This window comes from Rhinatrema bivittatum, chromosome 8, assembly GCF_901001135.1.
Source record: "Rhinatrema bivittatum chromosome 8, aRhiBiv1.1, whole genome shotgun sequence".
NCBI classification, from domain to species: Eukaryota; Metazoa; Chordata; class Amphibia; order Gymnophiona; family Rhinatrematidae; genus Rhinatrema; species Rhinatrema bivittatum.
The window spans coordinates 80,404,391-80,426,021 of NC_042622.1; the positions used below are offsets into that span (position 1 = coordinate 80,404,391).

The 21,631-nt window shown below is 47.0% G+C and overlaps 1 protein-coding gene across 2 annotated transcripts in view; it reads right to left on the reverse strand.

Moving 5' to 3' along the window:
• The window catches only part of ZER1 (zyg-11 related cell cycle regulator), a 170,938-nt gene that overhangs the window by 36,555 nt on the left and 112,752 nt on the right, over positions 1–21,631 (reverse strand). For both annotated transcript variants that reach the window (XM_029612340.1, XM_029612339.1), the window contains exon 13: positions 12,398–12,586. In XM_029612340.1, the coding sequence (XP_029468200.1) occupies positions 12,398–12,586 (189 nt within the window). The remainder of the gene's footprint in view (positions 1–12,397; positions 12,587–21,631) is intronic.

Below are 21,631 nucleotides of genomic sequence, written 5' to 3' on the forward strand. Positions count from 1 at the left end.
CTTTGGAAGGAGATTCCCTGTCCCAGATTCGAAAGTACCCGCCACCAGGACAAGGAGGCCCTGAGGGGCATGGTGACTCAGATGCAATCCTGGGGGGTTCTGCATGGCCTGGCTCCATTGTGACCTCAGGGTCCATTGGGCTTTGCGTATGTACAATCGTACCAAGGGAGTGAACGGTTATGGTCATATGGTCCAACAACTCAACACGTACCAGGCTGACACCTGCTGGCTCTGTTGAATCTCTGCCGCGATGGTTATCAGGGTGATGGCCTTTTGACGAGGTAGGAAGGCCTTGGCCTGAGCCGTGTCTAGCAGGGCTCCTATGAAGTCCAATTGAGGTAACGGGCTGAGATTGGACTTTGGGTAGTTGATGATGAGCCCTAGTAACTTCAATACCCAGATGGTCAAGCGCATGGACTTGATGGCCCCTGCTTGAGAAGTGCTCTTGACCAGCCAATCATCCTGTTAAAGGAAAACATGCACCCCCAGGCTGCAGAGGTGTGCTGCCACCATGACCAGGCATTTTGTAAAGACATGTGGTTGACGGAGCCTAAATAGCAACATCCGATACTGGAAGTGCTGTTTTCCCACCATGAATCGGAGATACATTCAGTGACTTGGGAAGATCTCGATGTGGGTCTATGCGTCCTTCAGATCGAGGAAGCACAGCCAGTCCCTTTTTTGTAAAAAGGGGATCAAGATGCCCAGGGAAAACATCTTGAACATTTCCTTTTTGAGAATGGTCTAGAATGGGACAGAGTCCTCCTGTTTTTTTTTGCAATCAGGAACTACCTGGAGTAGTTCCTGACTGAGAAGAAAAACAACCAATAAGGGCTGAATAACATAGTCTGGGTAAACAAATAAGTATGGGTGTAGCTTGCTTGTTCCGGCGATTACTACCCCTAACTAATCGGGCTTGATGTTTCACTTGGATGCAGCTCCATCACTGCTCTCTGCATTGATGGTGGGGGTGAAAGGGAAATGGAACCAAGGGTGGCTGGGAGCCAAGAGAAACAGATAAGTATGAAGGGAAGGATGTGTGAGGCTTGCTGGGCAGACTGGATGGGCCGATTGGTCTTCTTCTGCCGTCATTTCTATGTTTCTATGTAAGTAAAATTCCCGCTCTCTTTTCCTTGGTAGAAAAGGCTCAATTACTCTGGCTGTTAAGAGGGAGGAGAGCTCTGTTAGTAGTGATTCCTGATGTGCTACCGGCCCCCAAAACAGTCTTGGAGGGCAATTTGGCGGGGTACCCAATAGGTTCAATTGGTACCCTTGATAGACGATGGAAAAAACACACTGGTCTAAGGTTATACTGGGCCACTGGTTTACAAAGAATCACATATTTCTCCCAACTGGCAGATCCAATGCCCCGGGTATAGGTTCCCCCTAGTTTAATGTAAACCGGTACGATAAGACCTGGTCTTGAGCATCGGTATATTAAAAGGATTTAAATAAATAAATAAAATAAATATAGGTAACTGGACTATGACCCAGTCAAAACCCCATCCCTGGAGTTGATTGAGTCAACGGCTAGGAGCTCTGCTGCCTGGGACAGCTGCAGGAGCTCTGATGATGCTGATGGGAGTGAGGGGGCGGAGAATTAGAATTCCTCTGGTGAAAAAAAGACTACTTCTGCTCCGATCTCCCTTACCTCCTAGCAGAGGAGGATGGGTCTGCAATGCTAGCGGAGAGTTGTTGGAGGGTTTCATGGTGGTCCCGGAGCTGGGCCACTGCATCCTTGACTCTAACTCTGAAGAGCTTCTCCCCAGGTCATGGCACGTCAGTGAGTCTTTCCTGTACCTCTAGTTGGAGATCCGAGGCCTGCAGCCAAGCCATTCTGCAGGAATCGATTCCCCACTGCAGAGACCCTTGATGCCATTTCAAAAACATCGTAGATTGCTCGACCTTGTGTTTAATGCATTGCAGGCCTTTATGCACCAGCAATATGAAGGTGTCCTGCTGCTGCTGAGGCAACTGTTCGGCCACCTCCTGCACCTGTTTCCAGATATCCCGCAAGTTCTGGCTCATGTAGAGCTGGTAGGAAGCTATGCGGACAATGAGCATAGCTCCCTGAAAAACCTTTCTCCCAAGAGAATCCATCGCTCTGTGATCCTTCCCTGGGGGCACTGAGGAATGGGTCCAAGAATGCTTGGCTCTCTTGAGAGTGGATTTGACTACCACCGATTGGTGGGGAAGCTGGCGCTTGTCAAACCCGGGAGCCTTCTGGACAAGGTAAATCCCATCCGCCTTCTTGTTCATGGGTGGCATCATCAGGGTGTGTTCCCACATCCTCAATAGTAAAGGATGTCATGCACTGGGATTGCCACAACCTCCTTAGGAGGCTCCACAAACTGGAGGATTTCATGCATTTTGTGCTGGGCATCCTCCTCTGTCAGCAACTTGAAAAGGATGGTTTCCGCCATCAACCAAACAAAACCTGCGAAGGTTAGGTCCTCAGGCAGAGACCTTCTTCGCTCCTCTGGAGGAGATGGGTCAGAGGGGAGACCATCAGAGCCACTGGTGGAGGACTCTGTTCTGTCAATCCCCCCAGGGGTTTTGGGGGCCCTTATCCTCACTGACATCGACAGGGATGGGGCCCTGTGTGCTCGGACTTTGTCCAGCAGTGCAGACACTGATGGGACTGGATGGGGGCTGCAGGCTTCAATGTCTTGGCTGGCCTAGGCAGAGCTTCTTCCTCCGAGGAACTGGCCATGACCACCATAATGGCAGGCTGCAGTGCCCCGAAGGGCACCAATGCCAACACAGGAACCAACACCTGCTGGGTCAATAATGCGCCGATGAGTGGATGGAGAGGCTCCAACAGCGGCTCCAAGTCAGATGGTACCAGCTCTGGTGCTACAGGACCTATGTCCCACATCACCCACTTGACTGCTAGCTGTACCCATCTCTTGAGCTCTTCCTCAAACATTGCCGATGCCAACACCGGCTGAGAGGAAAGAGGGGTGATCAGATACTCTTTGGAACTGAGAGGAGGATCGTTGGCTGGAACCTGAACCGATGGAGACCGTAGCGGATCCCTGGCACTGATGGAGGTCTGCACTCCTAGCCACGGGGTCACTTCGGGGGCATCACAGCATGAGCTGGTGTATCCCTGTGCCCGGCACCATGCATCAACAGAGACCGATGCTGAGGCTTCTTCAGCTTCCCGTGATGCTCTATACAATCTTTTGCTGGTGCCGAAGCCAATGACGAGGAACCCTACGTCCTCGGCTTGGAGGAGCCTGATGATGGCCGGACTCCGGTGCCCCTATCAGCCAAGAGAACTGACAGAACCAATGGTCCCACCGATGTCAATGGCTTGGTGTCTATTAGTGCGGCTCTGTGGTCCTTCGATGCTGATGGCTCTGATTTCTTCAACCCAAAGAGGCACTCCATCGAGGGCCAAGATGGCAGCGTGAGCGGCAGCACTGCAACGCTACTCCGATACTTTGTTGAATTTTTCCTAAAAGAATGCCTTCTAAGAGAAAGGGACGGGTCCGCGTCTTCCCCCCAGATGGATCCTTACCTCCGGACCAGCGACTGATAACTGCATTTGCTGCCGGGACAGCGACACAAGGGGTTACTCTCCCCGTTGTGGCTTATGGTGAGGGAGCGCCACAGTCACCAGGGGATACCACGCTGAGTCCCCCGGATCAGCGCCTCCCATTGGCCCCGACAACCAGCGTTCCTTCCCTGCAGCTCGCAGCCCTCGATGAGGTCATCATCGGAGCGACTGCGACGAGGGGTCAGAGTGGAGGAGATCAGCCCTGCGGTATTCCTTATCGAGGAGTACCGACATCTCTCCTGCCTTTTCAGGCTATTTCATCGCCTATCTCTCCTATCCATGGAAGTGGTATAGTGGAGCAGACAGGTGGATCCGTGCCTGAAACGCTGGAAGGACAGGAAGAGCCACAATCTGGAGAAGGTGGTGAGTTTTTTCAACCTCCACCAAAACCAGAAGTAATAACACTTGAGGCGTTATGGGACTTGATAGTGAGCTTTGGAAGCTCAACCAGGGCTTGCCAGGGCGAATTGGGGAAGTTAAACACCAAAGTTAACACTCAAAACGCTGTTATTGAAACTAAATTTCAAGAATTGAAAACTCAATTATCAGTAACCCAACAGACTTTGGTACAAACCCAGGCTAGCAACTATAAGCTTATAAAAGACTTTGGGACTTGTTCTCGGAGACTAGAGTATTTGGAAAACCAAACCAGGCACCTTAACCTAAGGTTTGTTAATTTCCCTAGGATACTTGGAGAAGGAATATATACTACATTGAAAAATTATTTTCATCAGATTTTGGCCTTTGAATTGGAGAAAACTCCAGCAATAAATAAAGCTTATTTCCTTATTAATCCTAACAGAGCTGCTCCAGGAGGAGCGCAAGCAGAAGGCATTGAAAACCTCACACAGTTCCTAGAGGATTCCTCGGATATGGTTATATCGAGGTCTACTTTGCTGGTTTCCTTTATACTAGAAAGTGATTTGAATGACACAATGAGGCGATATTTAAAAAATATTTCCTCTTTATTTTACGGACAAACAATACGCATTTTTCCTGATTTTGCTAGGACGACTCAAGTTCGAAGACGTGATTTCCTTTCGTTAAGAGCACAAGTAATTTCCCTGGGGTATTCATTCACACTTAGATACCCCTGTAAGTTTATAATTAAAAGTTCAAATGAGTGTTTTATCTTCTTTTTCCCTGAGCAACTAAAGTCCTTTTTAAATGCCAGGAGTGGAAATGTAACACCTTCTCCTGGATTATAATAACATCAATATCATTCCCAGTAATTGATCATTAGAAAAAGTCTTCTGTCACCGTTAAGCTAATTTAATAATTGTATTTACCTTAATTACTCCCTTGTAATTACTGGCCCTTATCTTTCTCTTTGCTTATGAAGAATGATGAGTAATGCATAGTACTTTTCTGTTCAAAAATTCCATGTAATATTTCTTTTTCTTATTTTTTTTCTCATCATTTGTTTACAATTGTAAGATGTAATTTTTCTTACTATTATGACTGAAAATAATAAAAATAAAATAAAAAAAAAAATAAAAAAGAGGCACTCCATCTTATCGAGTCGAAGGCGATGTCCTTTCGAGGTCATCTGGGTGCATTTGTGGCAACCCCGGACGTCATACAATCCTCCCAAACAGAAGGCACATTCATTATGTGGATCAACGATGGACACTGAGGGCATCGCTAAAAACTAGACACAGCCATGACGGGATGAAAGAAAAGGTAGGCAAAATCAAAATCGATGGGTGTCAATGGCCAGCAGGCACTGAAGTACTGACGCCGCGGGGAATTGACCGCAAAAGAAAACTTACCAATAAACGTCGAAAACCCTTAACTTGGAACACTACGAGGAGGACTGAGAGGGACCTGGTGTACAGCGAAAAGGAAAAACTATGGAATATTTTCCAGAACTGGGCCAAAAAGGCCAAAAGAGAGCAAGGCTCACAAACCACGATGCTGCAGCTCCGCGGAAAAAGAGAGACTAAAGAGGGACCCAGTGAGGACGCATGGTATAGGGCATGCTGAGCAAGCTCAGCGAGGCAAGTTCTAGAAACTTTGACATAAGTTTTCCATGTCGGGGCTCATCTGTCGTCACCCATGTGTGAGGATTACCAACCTGCTTGTCCTCGAAGAAATAAGGTCTCTTCTTCTCCATTTTTTTTAATAGTACTGAAAAGTGCTGAGGCAATAAAAATTTGTTTTTTTTCTTTTTTTAAGATTCAGAGAAAAAAGTGAGAGAAGGTATACGTCTGTGCTGTGCTTAGACAAAAAAAAAAGACTGGGGGGAAGGGTGCACATGAGGCAACACCTACACAGGAATTCTCGTACATGTTCAATAGAGCAAAAGCTCTACTAGCTAGGAGAGAGGGGTCAGTTTAGTGCCACTGGATGACTTCACCCACATGTCATGGCTAATCCAGCCCTGCTTATCGACATAAAACTCAGAGAGCAAAGGGCCAAGTCTCATGAAAAATCCCACTAGATTGCAGTCGAACTCTTGTCTCCTGTTTCATTAGAACGGACTTATGAAAGTACCATAATTTTGCATTTTTCACAAGCAGTTCTAAACAAGGTAATTTACTAGTGCATTTCAGTAGTTTATTGGTTGAATTACAATATTTCTTAGCAGTTGGATGATTTATTCATTATTGTATGATTTTATATTTTATTTATTATATATTGAAATGCTTATTTTCATTGATGTATTTTTACTGTAATTTTCTTCCTGTGTACATCGCATTAAGCCTTTGTACCTGAATGTAATCCGCTTTGAAGTGCTAAAAAGCGAATATAAATCAAATAAATAAATACAATAAATATGTCCATATTCAGAAGCATTTAGCTGGATAACTCAGAAGTTATCCAGAACTCAGAAGTTATCCAGCTAAATAACTCAGAAGTTATCCAGCTAAATTAATATTTAGGGACCAATTTAACTGGATATCTTATCATCTGGCTAAAATATAAATATTCCAGTGTCATTTCGGTGAGGAGTTACATTAGCCGGATAAGTTTCCAGTTAAGTCAGATATTCAGAATTAGCTGGATAAGGGCTGGATTTTCTAAGTTTGCAGAACTTAGAGAATCCCGCGGAAACGGGGGGGCGAAGTGGGGGGCGGGCCTGCGAAAGCCGGCAGCAATCGCACTACCGCAGTGTTATCGCTGCTGGCTTTTGCACCCAATAGCGCCACCGTGAAAGGTGGTGCTATTGGGCGCGCTACTGGCGGCGATAACGTGGCCTACCTTATCGCCGCCAGCAAAGTCGTCGCGGAGTCCGCCCTGACGCTGCCCTGATTTAGCTATCGCACGCAAAAAGGGACTTTTCGCGTGCGATACCGTTGGAAAATGACCCCCTAAGTTTGGTCACGGCAAAGAGCTGTCCTAATAGACAGCTGGATAAAGTTATCCGGCAAACTTTAAGATAGTAAGTTATATTCAATAGTGCCGGATAAGTTTAGCCAGCTAACTTTGGAATTTTTACAGTGACTGAACATGGAACTCTTAAAGGATAAATAAATAAACAAATAGAAAGCTAATTTACAAATTTATCTCACTTACAGAATGAAAGGTTCCTACAAACACTATCAATGTCTAATAATCATGAGTTCATAGAAGTATATAATCACTCAAGCCTTAGTATCACAAACACAACTAAATTAATGATAAATTAATTTCTTTCTTTATATGCTAGTATAAGGGCATTTATTCCCCTGATCTCCCTCCCCAGCTCCGCAATCTAAAAATGTTAACGTTCCCAAAAAAATTGAAAAAAATAAAACAAAACTTTTTTTCCCCAAGGACAGAAATGGAAATATTTCAATATACAATCAAGCAAGTGGACTCTGTTGCCAGAGGATGTGATCAAGGCAACTAGCATGGAGAAAATAAGTCTTACCTGCTAATTTCCTATCCTTACCTGCTAATTTCCTATCTTTGGGGCCAGACTAGTCCAGATGCATGGGTTTATTCTCCCCTATCAGCAGATGGAGACAGAGAACAATAGGCTTGTTGAAATTACTTCTTAAAGAGTCTCATGCTGACCTCAGCCTGTCAGTACTCAATGTAATAAGCTAAAATAAATCAACCACTCCCTACAATTCCACTAAACAGGAGACTTCCAAGGGAAGACAAATGAATCAAGCCTCCTCAACCAGAGGAGACCCACTGTGGAATCAGGCAAACACGGCCAACTCAAAGTCTCTGAATTATGGATTTAAAGGATCTACTCTGAAATACCTGAATAAGAAATAAGCACTAACAGACTGGAAGGGTCTTGTTCTTGTCTGACTAAACTCAAGAAAATGAAATTAGCAGGTAAAACTAAATTTCTCCTTCCGTGTCATTCTGCCAGACCAGTCCACATGCATGGGATCAGAGCCATAGCTAGGCAATTTGGTGCCTATGGCCAAGCGAAAGATTGTGTTCTCACCTATGACACCAGAGTAGGGAGACTCTGTTAAATGTTTGTACAAAAATGCCAAAGGCCAGTGCATGGATATTAAGTGCCCTAGGCAAACCGTACTGCTTTACACCCTGTCACGCTCTCCCTACACAATTAAAAGTTATGAATTTATAATAACAGATTTTACGTGAAAAAGAATATTCAAAGTAAAGGCTTTTTACAATATGTATATTTATATGCAATGCTGTGGTGCTAACAAGAAAATCCTGCAAAAATATAGACACTTGGAACCCATATTGCATTAGGTGTACTGTAAAGTACCATGGGCATAGCTCTCAGAAAGCCAAGAGAAAACAGAATTACAATACAATAACCTTTCTATATTAAAAGAGCATTAACTGTCAGCATTCAAACCCTATGAAAAGGCAACACCAGGGCCTAAAACATCAATACACCTCCTATTAGGAAAACAAGCTGCTATAAATCCCTCCAAAGAAACTACACTCTAGTGGACTACCTTACTTCAGTCATATATGCAGAACATAGACAGACCTTCAAAATCAGAATAAAATATAACTAGAAACGTGCAGGAGAAAACTAAACTGGAAATTACAATATGCCAAATTCTGTATGCAGTGAAACAATGGGGAAAAAGAAACATTACTATTCCTCAAAAAACAAAATAAAAAATATAAATGTTATCAATAGTAGTAAAACCACCTCAATAAAAAGTATAATTCAAAACAGCTAACGAATAGAATAATATCCACTAATTAAAAACTCATAGAAACATTTTCTGAACATCAATAAAATATCAAATAACAGCCAATAATTAAAACTAATAAGGATTTTTTAAAAATCTCTGCTTTCCATACCTGTTGATTTCCAGATGCCCTGAGATTGTCATGGATTAGTAGGCAGAGAGGAAGAGGAGTTGTTGCATACATACTTTCTCCTCACACATATATGTGCTCTTCTCAGTCTCACACACATGTGTGCTTTCTCACTCACTCACACACACATACACACACACACATACACACGTGTTTTCAGTCAGACGGTGAAAATACTACTTACCTGATAACTTACTTTCCTCTAGAACAGTCAGGCTAGTCCACACAAGTGGGTTATGCACTCCTACCAGCATATGGAGACAGAGATCAAGAGCCTGCCAGTAAATTCTGCAAAAGCTAAACTGTGGACAAGACATCGAAGCGGCTCTCAACCATATGCAATTTCGCCCTCTTTTAGAGGTGCGAAAGCCAATTCCCAATCAGAATCCTCCGATGGCTCATGATCCAGACCCCCTTGAACATTACCAGGGACAGCCTCCCTGAGACATTTGCCCGCCTTGACTGACAAACAGGAGGCCCGAGTACGCGATCCCTACATAGTAGGTTGCTTCGCCTTTGCTGGATACCTCTGCAGAAAGGTCTGCAGGCCCTGGAAACATTCCACCCAGGAAGAGGATGGATCTATACTGGAGCCCATAGGTCCAAACTTGCTCTCTCGGGGAAGCTTCTATCCTCGGGAACAATGGAGGAGGAAGAGAACTGACCATTGCCTCACCTCCCACTTCACTCCCCTCCAGAGACACTCATAGGCCGAGGGGATGTCCCAACATGAACAAAAGCTGTAGTAGCAAGTTGCTTTGAGCTTCTAAGCAGCGCTGTCACAAACGGAGAGTGAGGACTGAATTGCTATCAGATGGCAAGCCTCACAGATAGCAAGGCGCTTGGACCTGTTTGTCCCCGGCGCCTAGCTCTCCTGAACTTCGGCTCTAGGTAACCTCCTGTGCGCGCACCAATGCCACTTGGACGTAAACGTATACCCCTCCAGGACACGCAAATATGCGCTGAAGATTAGATTGCAGTCGTACGCCCCACAAGTACATGCACAAATACACACTTGTATAGGTTCCGGTCATAAGCGCATAAGTACCTGCACAAATACGCACTCCAGTCTAGGTCACGTCCTTACATACACAAGTACCTATGCAAATATGCGCTCAAGAACCTGCGCAAATATGAGCTCAAGTACCTGCGCAAATATGCGCTCGACTACGTCGCAGACATATGCGCTTAAATCCAGGCCGCGGCCTTATGCACACAGGTCTGTGTGCAAGCAACTGCCATGCAGTGAGAATGCCTATGCATGTAGGAAAAGAATCACTGCCTTGGACTACCACATGGCTAAGCAAAGCCTGCCTACACATTCAGTGCATTTAGGCCTGGATCTGTTTAACATCCGGTATTGAAAATCATCGGCTTGAAGAGCTTCTCAACAGCTTAGGCCTCTTCACTGGCTGAGAATCCATGGAGACTGGGGCCAAAAGCCAGCAACCTGCTAAACATGCTTTGCGCATAAGCAAATTAAAACTGGCAGGAGACCTCTACCAAAACCAGAGACCACTCCTTAGTACAAGTGTCTCTCTGCATCTCTGCAGGACAGGGAACCACCAGCGACAGTCGAGGAGGGGATTCCCCTGTATCTCTCGCTGACGCTGCTAGGGAATCGAAAATGGCTACCGTTTCTGCGCTGATGGGAAAAGCCTTAGCGCTGGACCCTGTCACCTGCAAGGCATGTTCTACCGGTCCAGCCATGCTCGACACAGACCCCCAAACACCATACTGCTTTTGCCACCCGCACACACTGTTCCTTCCCGCACCTGTGGCACCATCAGCACCTCAATGGCAAGCAGGGGAACAGGCCCTCAGGTCCACGGAGCCAACACCCTGTCTTCTCCACAGGCAAAGAAGTTGCTGAAAAACCTCATCGCTGAGCTCCCCGAGCAGTTAAGGAGGCTTCCCCCCCTGGAACCCCGATGCTGCACGATTCCTCCAACTAGTTCCTTGTTCTCTCTTTTTTTTACTCTCTAATTATTAGAAAGGGAATGGTGAATAAAACGGAAAATGTCATAATGCCTCTGTATCGCTCCATGGAGAGACCGCACCTTGAATACTGTGTACAATTCTGATCGCCGCATCTCAAAAAAGATATAATTGCGATGGAGAAGGTACAGAGAAGGGTGACCAAAATGATAAGGGGAATGGAACAGCTCTGCTATGAGGAAAGACTAAAGAGGTTAGGACTTTTCAGCTTGGAGAAGAGACGACTGAGGGGGGATATGACAGAGGTGTTTAAAATCATGAGAGGTCTAGAACGGGTAGATGTGAATCGGTTATTTACTCTTTCGGATAGTAGAAAGACTAGGGGGCACTCTATGAAGTTAGCATGGGGCACATTTAAAACTAATCGGAGAAAGTTCTTTTTTACTCAACGCACAATTAAACTCTGGAATTTGTTACCAGAGGATGTGGTCAGTGCAGTTAGTATAGCTGTGTTTAAAAAAGGATTGGATAAGTTCTTGGAGGAGAAGTCCATTGAAACTTTCTCTGTCTCCATCTGCTAGCAGGGAGGCAAATCCAGGAGTCTGGACTGATCTGAATATGTACAGGGAAACAGTGATAAATCCAAAATAATAAGCAATAACATATAAGCCACAGCAGTTCCGGGATCACCAGAAAAAGAACATGAAAACCAATACAATGAACCATATTCTCATCCCTCATCAGGGTAAATGAAAACATACACTTAGACTCTGCATTATACAAAAACAAAATCCTTTAATTTTTCTCTCTAAGCAACGTAGAACATCCAGATTTTATCAAACTTAGGGGGTCATTTTCTAAAGCGATTGCACGCGAAAAGTCCCCGTTACTGCCGAATTCATAGAGCTGCAATAGTTTAGAAAATCTAGCCCTTAGTGATAGAATAATGTTGTATAGCAGAAATCCTGGATAAACGATAACATTTAAGAATGTGTGAGAGAACAGAGTTCAAAATAGGTGCCAACTTGCTTTTCTAGAAAGCTGCAGTCTCACATCTTGCTGCCAGGAATATTTGCAAACATAGGTCCTGCTGAGAAACTGTAGCATCAGGAACAGATATATTCAACAGAGCAAACTTAGGACCAAGAGCATGCTGTACCCCAAGGAAATCATGAATCCAATTAGCTAACAGTTTCCAAAATGCTGTAATAATTTTACATGACCACCATATATGGAAAAAAAGTACCACTTTCTCTGCAGCCCCTCCAGCATTTATCATTTCCACCTGGGTATATTTTCTGCAATCTCTCTGGGGTAAGGCACCATCTTAACAGAACTTTATATCCATCTTCCAGTAATTTAGCTGAGATTGGACATTTCTTCAGACAAAGAATCACAAATGTATTTTGATAGATGTTTACATGAGTATGTGTTACTATATTGGTTCACCATTAAATTTGGTTCTATGCTATAAATGTTTAGTGATACAAAGGATGGAATGAGCCTTACAAGAATTCCTAATTAATAGATTTTGACAGTAGTATTTGAAGGAACCTTTCATTCTATATTGACATGAGCTGAGTCCCAGTATCCTGCTGAAGACCACCCACAGCAAATACACACAGATCTAGCTCTTACCTGTAGTTAATGTTTCTCCTGGAGCTGATATCCCAACTCTGAATAGCTTCCCACATCCTCTCCACCACTTCATCACGGGATGGATCACATATAAGCCATGCATCAGGGCCATCAAACATGATGTGTGAGAGAACCCCACATGCATTGTAGGACACCTCAATCCCATCTGCTTTGCTCTCCAACAGGTTGCTGCCAAGGAAGGAAACCTGAATTCAGTGACACAGCACAGCAGATACAGAGCAAATTAATAAGTGACAATGTATCTTCCATCTACTAATCAACAGGAAAATGCAAGAGGAAAATTGGTTCTTACCTGCTAATTTTCGTTCCTGTAGTTCCACAGATCAGTCCAGACTCCTGGGTTTTGCCTCCCCTCCAACAGATGGAGACAGAGAAAGTTTTACTGACACTTATCACGACGTGCCACCTGCAGTCTCTCAGTATTAATCTGTGCCCAAGCTCAAAAATGGAAACAATCATGAAAATCAATTAACATTTCCTGAACGAGCAGAGGGAAGTGGACAAGAAAAACTGGAACAGTGAATCTCGTCCACACAACAACCTGTGTAGGACTAACAAAACCTGTGCCATTCCTCCAGAGTAATTACAAATCACAGATTGAGTGGACTCCCCCAAAATTCCTTCCTCCAGTGGGCAGGACTCTAGACTGATTTGTGGTACTACAGGAACGAAAATTAGCAGGTAAGAACCAATTTTCTTTTCCCTGTACGTTCCCAGTTCAGTCCAGACTCCTGGGATGCACCAAAGCTTCCCTAGACTGGGTGGGACTGTGAGAGTCCCACTCAAAGCACACTTTCACCGAATGCCATGGCTCCTGGAGCTGAACATCCAAAGGGTAGTGCCTGGCGAAAGTGTGTACAGATTTCCAAGTAGCCGCCCTGCTGACACTCGGCCGAGGAGGCCACCTGGGAATGAGTTGAATGCACCCTTAACCCCTCCAAGACAGGGCAACCTGGACAGATATATGCAGAGCTAATTGCTTCCTTGAGCCACCTTGCAATCGTGGCTCTTGATGCTTTGTGCCCTTTCTTTGAACCGCTCTAAAGCACAACAGATGATCCGAGAAGCAGAAACTACTCGTGACCTTCAGGTACCGGAGTAATGAGCACCTCACATTCAAGCAACGTAATTCTCTTGTTTGTGGCACTGACGGATCCACTTTAGGGAAAGATGGAAGCTCCACTGACTGATTTAAGTGGAACAAACGAAACTACCTTCAGTAGAAAGGAAGGAACCATTCTCAATGAAACAACCATATCTGAAATTCTCAGAAAAGGCTCCCTACAGGACAAAGCCTGAAGATCTGAGATCCGTCGAGCTGAACAAATCGCCACTATGAAAACCACCTTCAAAGTGAGATCCTTTAGCGTTGCTTGTCTCAGTGGTTCGAACGGGGCCGCACCCAAGCTCTTAAGGACTACGTTAAGGTTCCAAGAGGGACAAGGGTTCCGAACCGGAGGACGCAAATGTTTTGCTCCCTGGAAAAAACGTACCACCATCTAGATGGGCAGCTAAATTAGAACCCCGAACCTTGCCTTGGAGAGAGCCAAGGGCTGCTGCCTGAACTCGAAGGGAATTGAAGGATAACCCCTTTACTAAACCGTTCTGCAGAAAAGACAGAATCTGAACCACAGAGGCTTGCAAAGGATCTATTCCTTGCTCTGTGCACCAGGCCTCAAACACTCTTCATACCCTAAGATAAGCCAAGGAGGTAGAAGTCTTCCTGTACTGTAAGAGAGTAGCAATAATTCCCTCCGAGTAACCTTTGGCTCTCAAATGCTGCCTCTCAAAAACCAAGTTGCTAGACAAAAGCGAGCCGCCTGATCGGAAAATACGGGGCCTTGATGCAGCAGATTCGGCAGATGAGCTAGCCGTTACCAGGGTATCCACTGCTAGGTTGATCAGGTCCGCAAACCAAGGACGCCTTGGCCACACTGGTGCTACGAGTATCACATCGTCTGGATAAACCTCTATGCATCGTAAGATCTTGCCCACCAGCGGCCAAGGTGGAAACACATACAGTAGGACATATTTTGGCCAAGGCAGAATGAAGGCATCCACTCCTTCCACTCCCTGCTCTCTCCTTCGACTGAAGAACCGCAGGGCCTTGGCATTTTGATAATTCACCATCAGATCCACGCATGGCATGCCCCACCTTTGTCTGATGAGGGACATCGTCTCTTCTGACAGCTTCCACTCTCCAGGGTCTAGCTGCTGACGGCTCAGAAACTCTGCTTGCACATTGTCCATGCCTGCTATGTGAGAAGCCGCTAAGAGAGCCAGATGCTGTTCTGCCCAGCTGAGTTCCTGGGCTTTCCGGGCAACTGCTCGACTCTTGGTGCTGCTTTGCCGATTTATGTAAGCCACTGTCATCATACCGGTTCTCCCCTCACCAGGGGTAGAAATGCCTGCAGGTGGAGACGCACAGCCCTCGTCTCTAGGCAGTTGAAGGACCAACAAGATTCCTCCATTGACCACTGGCCCTGAACAGACCGGCTCTGACATATTGCACCCTATCTGGAGAGACTGGCATCGGTGGTGACAATCGTCCAGACCGGAATATCGAGGTCCATCCCTCTTCTCAAGTTCTCTGGGAGGAGCCACCACGAGAGGCTGTTCCTGGCAACTTCCATAAGTGGGAGAGGTAACTGATACTGCTCTGACAACGGCTCTCAGAGGGATAGTAAAACCGACTGTAGTGGCTCATATGAGCAAATGCTCATGGAACCAACTCCGGAGTGGAAGCCATAGACCCAAGAACTTGTAAATAATTCCAAACCCTGGGCACTTGCTTCTCCAACAACCCGTGGACCTGAGCATGCAACTTGAAAATCTGCTCTTTGGTGAGGAAGACTTTCCACACCTTGGTATCAAAACGTGCCCCCAGGAATTCCAAAGTCTGGGAAGGGGAAAGGTGACTTTTGGCCAAATTGACTATCCACCCTAAAGAACGTAGTCATTGGAGTTCTAAATCCACTGCCACCCAGCACAGTGATTCTGACTTGGCCCAAACCAAGCAGTCGTCCAGGAAGGGGTGAACCAAGACCCCATCCTTCTGGAGAGCCGAGGCCACCATGACCATCAACCTTGGTGAAGGTCCTGGGTGCCATCGCCAGCCCAAAGTGCTAAGCGCAAAACTGATAATGATCCCCCTGGACCATGAAAGGAAAATTAGTTTCTTATCTGATAATTTTCATTCCTGTAGTACCAAGGATCAGTCCAGACTGCTGGGTTATGCCTCCCTTCCAGCAGATGGAGTCAGAGAGAAACTGAAAAGGCACCTCCCATATACCCTGATGTGCCACCTGCGATCCCTCAGTATAATCAATATCAAAGCAGAAGAAATATAATATAGGATAACAACCAATGACTAGACCAATATGAACAAGATTCACTGAAACAAGGAACTATTGAACCAAATATGATCTATTGATAATAAAACGATGAAACATCTGACAAGATGCCATGATAAAATCTGTAAAGAAGAAAATTGACAGAATCAGACAAGCGGGACTCGTACAAATTGGGCGGGCGTCTGGACTGATCCGTAGTACTACGGGAACGAAAATTATCAGGTAAGAAATTAATTTTCCTTTCCCTGTACATACCAGGATCAGTCCAGACTGCTGGGATGTACCCGTGCCACCTTAAATGGGGTGGGACACAGAAAGTCCCGCTTGAAGCACACCGCTGCCAAAAGAATCTGTAGTTGGACTACAAACATCCAACCGGTAGTGTTTAGCAAATGTGTGCAAAGACTTCCAGGTAGCCGCCCTACAAATTTCCTGGGGCAAAACACAATTGCTTTCTGCCCATGATAATGCTTGAGAACGGATAGAATGAGCTTTAAGACCATTCGGAACTGAATGCCTGTGACATATGTAAGTGGAAGCAATAGCTTCCTTTAGCCAGCGAGCAACAGAAGTTTTGGAAGCCTTAGATCCCTTATTTGGACCATACCATAAGACGAAAAGATGATCCGAAGTACAAAAATCATTTGTGACTTCCAGGTATCGCAACAGTATCCTTCAAACATCTAATCTCCATAGGTCACGACCACGCGAAGAACTGATCTCCTCCTCAGAGAAAGAGGGTAATTCTACTGACTGGTTGACGTGAAAAGACAAGACCACCTTCGGCAAAAAGGTGGGTACCGTTCGCAGTGATACTCCCGAATCCGTGATTCGTAAAAATGGTTCCCTACATGACAAAGCTTGTATCTCGGAAACCCGACGCGCTGCCGTTTTGAGAGTTAAATCTTTCAAAGTGGCACGCTTGATAGGCTCAAACGGGGGAGCGCAGAGACCATGGAGAACCAAATTCAAACTCCAGGATGGACAAAGCGGCCGTACCGGAGGACGTAAATGTTTGACCCCGCGCAAAAAACGAAAAAAATCTGAAAGCTGCGCAATGGTAGAACCTTCAATCTTACCACGGAAACATCCCAAGGCTGCAACCTGGACCCGAAGGGAATTATAAGTGAGCCCCTTTTTCAACCCTTCCTGTAAAAACGCCAAAATATGCACTATCGTGGATCTTTGTGGGGACACTTTCAACCCATCGCACCATCACTCAAAAACCTTCCACACCCTGACATATGCCCTGAGGAGAGTAGAAATCACTGCTTCCGGATAACCTTTCCTTCTGAGTTGCCGCCTCTCATAAGCCAAGCCGCTAGACAACAGCGATCCACCTGATTGAAAGACACGGGGCCCTGACACAGTAGGGTCGAAATATGGCTCAGACGCAACGGGCCATCGACCGCTAGGGTGACGAGGTCCGCAAACCATGGTCTCCTTGGCCATTCCGGAGCTACTAGAACGACCATCCCCTGATGAGATTCAATGTGCCTCAGAACCTTCCCTATCAGTGGCCAAGGAGGGAATACATAAACCAGGATGTTTGGGGGCCACGGAAGCACCAGAGCATCTACTACTTCCGACCCATGTTCTCCCCTTCGACTGAAGAAGCGAGCCAATTTTGCGTTGCTCCGAGTTGCCATTAAGTCCAGGCGCGGGATTCCCCAACAACGAATAATGAGTCTCACTGCTTCGGGTGACAGCTCCCACTCTCCGGGATCTAATCGCTGTTGGCTGAGGAAGTCTGCCTGAATGTTGTCCACTCCCGCGATGTGGGAGGCCGCTAGACGTCTCAGGTGACGTTCCGCCCAGGCCATCAACAGATCTGCTTTGGACGCCACCGGACGACTCCTTGTATCTCCTTGCCAGTTTATGTAGGCCACTGTTGTCGCATTGTCGGAGAGAATCCTTACCGCCCTGTGGTGGACCAAGGGAAGAAAGTGCTGCAGGGCCAGGCATACCGCCCTGGTCTCCAATCGGTTGATGGACCATTTGGTCTGTCGAGGGGACCACCTCCCCTGAGCAGATTTGGATTGACAGACTGCTCCCCAACCTGTCAGACTGGCATCGGTTGTAATGATGATCCACGGTGGTGGTTCCAGGTCCACCCCCTGAAGAAGATGACCCGGTACCAACCACCAACTGAGGCTGGACCGGGCGGGCTCCATCAAGGGTAAGGGCAGGGCACAGTCCTCCGACTTGGGGTCCCAGTGGGACAGCAGTGCCCTCTGCAATGGCCACATATGAGCAAAAGCCCAGGGGACCAATTCCAGGGTAGATGCCATATGTCCAAGCACTTGCAAATAATCCCATGCCGTGGGCAAAGGAAGGGCCAGGAGGCTCTGAATTTGAGACATTAAATTGACCATGTGCTGACGGGGGAAGAATACCTTGCCCACCGTCGTGTCGAACCGGGCTCCTAGAAATTCCAACTCCTGGGATGGTATAAGATGGCTCTTGGCAAAATTCACTATCCATCCCAAAGACTGCAGGCTGTCCAACACTGACTGTACCGCTATCTCGCAAAGCGCTTTCAACTTTGCCCGGATGAGCCAATCGTCCAGGTAAGGATGAACCAAAATTCCCTGACGTCGGAGGGACGCTGCAACTACAACCATCACCTTGGTAAACACTCTGGGGGCTGTCGCCAAACTGAAAGGTAGGGCGCAAAACTGATAATGCCCCCCCATGATCTTGAACTGAAGAAACCTCTGATGGCGTGCCTGAATTCCGATGTGCAGATAAGCCTCCGTCAAATCCAAAGAAGCCAAATACTCGCCCTTGTGGACGGCTGCGATGACCGACCTCAGCGTCTCCATCCGAAAACACGGCACGCGTAAAACTCGGTTGACCTGCTTGAGATCCAGAATCGGTCAAAAGGTGCCCTCCTTCTTGGGAACTATGAAGTAAATGGAGTAACGACCGGTCCTGCTCTCGGCAGGCGGGACTGGAACCACTGCTCCCAACGCCTGCAACCGAGACAGTGTCTGAGCAATTGTCCGTTGTTTGTCCAGGGGACTGCAAGGAGAAACTATAAAGAGATCGTGAAGCGGCCGAGCAAAATCCAAAGCGTAACCGTGACTTATAATATTTAGCACCCATTAGTTTGATGTTATTTTGACCCATTCCTTCCAAAAGCGGGACAATCGGCCCCCGATCAGAGGAACAGAGGAATAGGTCAGCGCCCCCTCATTGTGAAGGCTTATTGGGGGTAAAGGCATGGGGGCCTCCGAACGCTGAGGCCTCCTGCCCCGAAAGGAAGGCGACCAGGTCTGTGTCCGGGATGACGATTGCCGCTGCCTGAAGGACGAACCCCTCCCCGCACGAAAATGGCGTTGCCCGCGAAAACGGCCTCTGAACGTTCCGAAAGAGCGAAACTGCTTAGGCTTGTCCTCAGGCAGCTTGTACACTTTGTTGTCCCCCAAATCTTTAATGAGTTGCTCCAGTTCGTCCCCAAACAGTAATTTTCCTTTAAAGGGAAAAGAACCCAAACGAGATTTAGAGGAGGCATGTGCCGACCAGTGTCTTAGCCACAAGAGCCGCCTTGCCGACACCGCGGACGCCATGGTGCGAGCAGAAGTCCGCAGAAGATCATACAATCCATCCGCTATATAGGCGACTGCGAACTCCATGCGGTTAGCCTGTTCTGCCTCCTCAGGAGGAAGCTCCTGGGCTGTCAGTAATTGCTGAACCCAGTGGAGAGTAGCCCTCTGCATAAGGCTGCTACAGACTGCGGCCCGGACGCCCAGCGCAGACACTTCAAAAATGCGCTTCAATAAGATTTCCAATTTCCTATCCTGAAGATCTTTGAGCACCGTTCCGCCAGTCACTGGAATAGGGGTATGTTTAATAACAGCTGTGACGGCAGTCTACCTTGGGGACCTTAAAGAGATTTAAGGAATCGCTCGGCAAAGGGTACAGCTTTTCCATAGCCCTGCTAACCCTTAATGATGCCTCAGGGAAATCCCATTCCCTGGATACAATCTGGAAAAGTTTATGGTAAAATGGGAAAGTTTGTGGAGGACCCTTAAGCCCCGCTAAAACAGTATCCCTGGGGGCAGAGTCCGCTTCGGGACTCAGAGCCGGAATTTCCAATTCCCGCAAGACCTGTGGGATTAAAGGATCCAATTCATCCTTGCTAAAAAGTCTAAGGATCTGAGGATCATCCCCCTCCACAGGAACATGGCTGTCCACATCCCTTCCCATGTCCTGAGTGTAAGGGTCCGCAGCTTTGGGAATTGCCTGATCTGGATCCATAGCAGGGCGAGGAAGGCGGATCCCCGCCTTACCTTGTTCCGGTGTAGGCTTAAAAAGCTTAGGAGGGGGGAGGGGGGACTCCTCCCAGTCTGCCTCAGCCTCTAGTAGGCTTTATGCATTAATAAAACAAATCTAGAAGAAAAAGGCTGCGGCCTCTTTGAAGCCCCTCGAGGAATTGCAGAGGAGTCTGGATCACGCTGTCACTGCAGGCTCAGTGCAGGTGGAGAAGCCGGCAAAAAATCTCCTTCCTCCGACGCTGCATCAGCGTCCATACCCGGCACAGTCGGCGCATCCAAAATGGCCACCGCATCGGCATTAAGTGGGGGCGGGGCAGGTCTCTGCCCCTGAGCCGCCGGACTGCTTCGCTGCTCACGCAGCCGCGAAAGAGAAAGACCGCGGACAGCCCCCAGCCATCGGGAGGGTCCCTCGCCCCCGGGGATACACCTGGAGCAGAGACCCTCCCGAGAAAGCCAGGTCCCCGAATCTCCGCAGGAAACACAGTTCAAAGCATGCGGCATGCCGGCCGAATAAAAAAGCGCGCGGCATGCTGGCAGAGTAAAAAAGCGCGCAAATTCGCTGAGTGGAGAGTCCACCCCCTCCGGAGCCCTGGGGCGAAAGCGCGGCAGGCCAGGGCTGAGAAAACAGAAACCCAACTCTAACCCGTCACCGACTGGCTGTGAGATTCTCTGGACGCTTGTTGTTTGCTGTTATTTTATTTTATTTTTTAAATATATAAAGAAACAAGCCCTTTATGCGCAAGCCCCCTTCAGAGAACAATGAAAATCTCTGGAATACCAATTAGGAGGGGAGAGTGACCGGCCCACCGGTAAATTCTCCCCCCAGCCCCTCAGGGAATCTAAGCTCCGGGTACCAGTCTTCAGGGCTCTGCCCTACCTGGCCTGCCACAAAATATGCTGCAGCTACGCTAGACCAGAAGAGAGAGAAATGGAAAAGGAAATAACTTTTTTTTTTTTTTTTTTTTAAATAGTCTAACTTGTGAGAATTCCTAAGGAATAAACAATTGATCTAGTCAGAGGAGTTAGGAGCAAACCTGTGCACCAATTGATAAATTTGAAAAGGATCAGGACTGCAGGTTATGCTTCTCAATCTGCTGGAGTCAGAGATATACTGAGGGATCGCAGGTGGCACACCAGGGTATATGGGAGGTGCCTTTTCAGCTTCTCTCTGACTCCATCTGCTGGAAGGGAGGCATAACCCAGCAGTCTGGACTGATCTTGGTATGTACAGGGAATCTCGGATATCTTTGTTGGTCTGGCCGAATGCCTATATGCAAGTAGGCTTCGGTCAAATCTAGAGATGCAAGGAACTCTCCTTTGTGTACCGAGGCAATCACTGAGTGCAGAGTCTCCATCCAAAAACAAGGAACCTTCAGAGCCACATTCACCTTTTTCAAGTTGAGTATTGGATGAAAGGTGCCCTCCTTCTTGGGGACTATGAAGTAAATGGAGTACTGACCTGTGCCGCGCTCTTCCATGGGTACAGGAACAATGGCTCCTAGCCTGCAAAGGCGACAAATGGTTTCCCGTACTGCAATTTTCTTTTCCTCGTAAGTACGCAGAGTAGGAACAAGTCTCTG